At 40.6% G+C, this 2,911-nt stretch overlaps 1 protein-coding gene across 1 annotated transcript; it reads left to right on the top strand.

Moving 5' to 3' along the window:
• The first annotated feature begins 1,385 nt into the window (after positions 1 to 1,385).
• LOC113745041 (E3 ubiquitin-protein ligase XIAP-like) lies at positions 1,386 to 2,615 on the top strand. Its single transcript, XM_027276464.1, has 3 exons — positions 1,386 to 1,951; positions 2,093 to 2,275; positions 2,376 to 2,615. Exons 1-3 carry the CDS (start codon positions 1,837 to 1,839, stop codon positions 2,567 to 2,569), a joined length of 492 nt encoding a protein of 163 aa, XP_027132265.1. The 5' UTR covers positions 1,386 to 1,836; the 3' UTR covers positions 2,570 to 2,615.
• The last annotated feature ends 296 nt before the right edge of the window (positions 2,616 to 2,911 follow it).

Genomic DNA, 2,911 nt, shown 5'->3' with positions numbered 1-2,911 from the left:
TGGACCAGCACTTAAAAAAACAAAAACCTAAGTATGGGCCTTCACCTGATTTTTAATTCAGATTTTACCACCTATCCTCCCTAGACTGGTATCTTAATTGTTTTTTTTTCTTTACTTGTGCCAGTGTTCTAAAAGTTTTATGCAAGAGCCTCATAGTAGTAGTAGTTTTTTTTATCACACATTTTACAACACTGCTGTCACACAAATACTTTCGTCTGGGCTGGGTCGTTGTTCATGCACATGTGCTACTTGCAAACAAATATCGGTTAGAAAACCAGAATTTGTATTTTTTTGGTCTGTATTTGGTTGTCCTGTGAGAGGGAGCGTGAACGGTGGGTAGGGCCTTACTCTAGTTCTTCTGCGAATAGGGCAGTTTCAAAAGGTTTAATTGGCTCAACCTCTCTTCCTGCACACGGTGGCGTTTTTTTTGGGCAAACCCTGCATTGGCAGGAACTGCCGGTGTGGAAACACACGACCCTCACGACCCTCTGGATTTTTCCGCTTTTTTTGATCCGGAGCCCGAAAAATCCTGGTTAATCGGCTTACTTTGGCCAGGGAAATCAATGGTTGCTGCACTTATCGTCATTAAGGGAAGTCTGGTTTCTTGTTTAGAAAAGATGAGGCTTATAGCATGCAAGTTTTGCTTGGCAAATACAAGCACCCACAACAGCGGAACCTGGACTTACTTAAGCGATGTAAAGCACTGAAATTGCTTACAGCTTTCCATTTCGGGAAGAGGGGTATTGTAGTGGTGTTGGTTGACAATTCTTGTCCTTTTCTCTGGCCAACAGGAAGGCTGCATCTGCTTTTTTTTTAAAAACAATATACAAAGTAACTGCATATAATAAAACAAATGCCACAGCAAAATATATATATATAAGATTATGATCAACTAGTTATAGTTCTTAAACCCAGGGTTATTTGGCCAGTCTTTCCAAGTGTTGTCTTCCATCAGGCTGCCACTTTTCAAAACCCTCCACCATCGGGAAAAACAAAACGCCTGTGTCTCCTTGTCAACTGCAAAGGACACACACACAATTATTTAAAACTTACATGATTCACTGCATGATCAAAATACCGTAGTAACTTGAAATCTGTTATTTTTGTTTTGGCTCAAGGGACTTTCCCTTTGGTATCAGGTACAGGTGCTCTACCTGTGCTGTACGAAGCCAGGGCTGGCAAGCTCTTCTCAGGGTTCCTATAAGGTGCGGGATCACTTGCAAAGCTACCAAGCCTCTCCTCAAAACTTCCCATGCGACATGAGTTTTCTTGTCAATAGCCCTATTGTCAGACTCCTCCTCCATATCGGCCCTGGAATGGGGATGTTGGCCCAATCTGGCCCGAGGATGGAGAAAACACAAAACACAGCGTTTTTTGAAGATCATATCAAAGCATTCTGTGATTTTCTACCTTAATCTAACGTGTTCTGATTCCACACGTTAACATAGTCAGTCTCCAGTATTGTATCAAGTATTGTAAATATGTATTTTGTACTAAATTGCTTTGTGCTATTGTCCCTTTGCTTTGACTTAGCGAGCAAACACTGTCAGTTGGGAATTTGTACAGCATAGCTGTATATTATATGGAGATTAGCTTCATTTGAATTTCCTAGTGCATTTTTACCCAGACCGAGGGCTGATTTTGTCCCACATCTCTTACACTGACATTCCTTCAAGAGGGGATCCCTTTGCAGTGGGTATGGGCAGGAGGAACAGCTATAGAAACAAATAACTCAACATACATATAGGCTGGTAAATACTGTTTCAGGATATACTTGAACAATGTGAACCTATATTTTAAATACAGTTCTCTGGAGAAACACATTGTGTTAGCTTCATGTTTAAAATTTGTATTCAGAGATGTGTAGTGGTGTCAAATCTTTGTTTTAAAACTATGGCTGGTTCTTTGCAGACTTCAAGTCATCAGAATGGATTTTCAGGAGACAGGAATGGTAAACACTTCACATCATTTTTTACATCTCTTGTACTTTAAGAAAATGATGAGATGTATGAATATGGTTTACTGATGACAAAGTAATCTAACTGAATAAAACATGAAGCTGTGTACATTGATGTTTCCTCTTTGTGTACAGAGGTGCTGCGGTCCACCATGGCTCAGAAGGCCATAGAGTTGGGTCTGGAGCCCAGTGTGGTGGAAAGGACCATCTTGGAGAAAATCAGTAAGACAGGCTCCGGCTACTCCAGCCTGGAAGAACTCCTGGAGGATGGTTTCAACAACACACCCCAAAGTGATGCTGCTCAGGCAGAGAATCAAGGTACTGAACCGGGTTCACAGCATAAGCAGATACTGTTGTTGACTACATAAAACAATGCCTGTGCAGCAGTCATTTATTTATTTTGAACTCTTTCCTCCAGATGAGGACCCACTTGAGAGTCTACGGAGGCTGCAGAGGGAGAGACAGTGCAAAATATGTATGGACAGAGATATTGGTATTGTCTTCATTCCATGTGGACATCTGGTCAGCTGTAAGCAGTGCTCAGTGTCGCTCATCAAGTGTCCAATCTGCTGCGGAGCCATAACACAGAAGATCAAGACCTATAACGCTTAAGGGACTCACAGACACCCGCCAAATGTCAATGCTGCTTTCTCACTATCTTTATAGTATTATTTTTTAATAATAAAATAAATAAATGGTAGATAGCCTGTAATATGGGATGTATGAAGTGGTAGGTATGTTTTAATAATAAGGAGATGCCCATGAAAGAATGATGAACCAGCACAAGAAACTAGTTTTCACAATCATCAGTGGGTATACTATAAATAAATATATAAATAGTCTGCAATGTTTGGATTTTCTTAGTTGTTCTTGAGTACTGGAATTGTAAAACAACCTAAAGGACCTATTTCCTATTTTGCCACAGGTGCCTTCTCCTGTGTACCTTTGTAACCC

This window comes from Larimichthys crocea, unplaced genomic scaffold (assembly GCF_000972845.2).
Source record: "Larimichthys crocea isolate SSNF unplaced genomic scaffold, L_crocea_2.0 scaffold38212, whole genome shotgun sequence".
NCBI lineage: Eukaryota > Metazoa > Chordata > Actinopteri > Sciaenidae > Larimichthys > Larimichthys crocea.
Note: the sequence above shows the minus strand (reverse complement) of the source record. Positions and strands in the feature narration are given on the sequence as shown.

Excerpts from the sequence above, each read along its gene's own strand:
- LOC113745041 (XM_027276464.1), top strand. The coding sequence starts at position 1,837 with ATGTTTAAAATTTGTATTCAGAGATGTGTAGTGGTGTCAAATCTTTGT. Across the intron at positions 1,952-2,092 it reads ATTTTCAGGAGACAGGAATG|AGGTGCTGCGGTCCACCATG; the intron begins GTAAACACTTCA and ends CTTTGTGTACAG. Across the intron at positions 2,276-2,375 it reads TGCTCAGGCAGAGAATCAAG|ATGAGGACCCACTTGAGAGT; the intron begins GTACTGAACCGG and ends TCTTTCCTCCAG.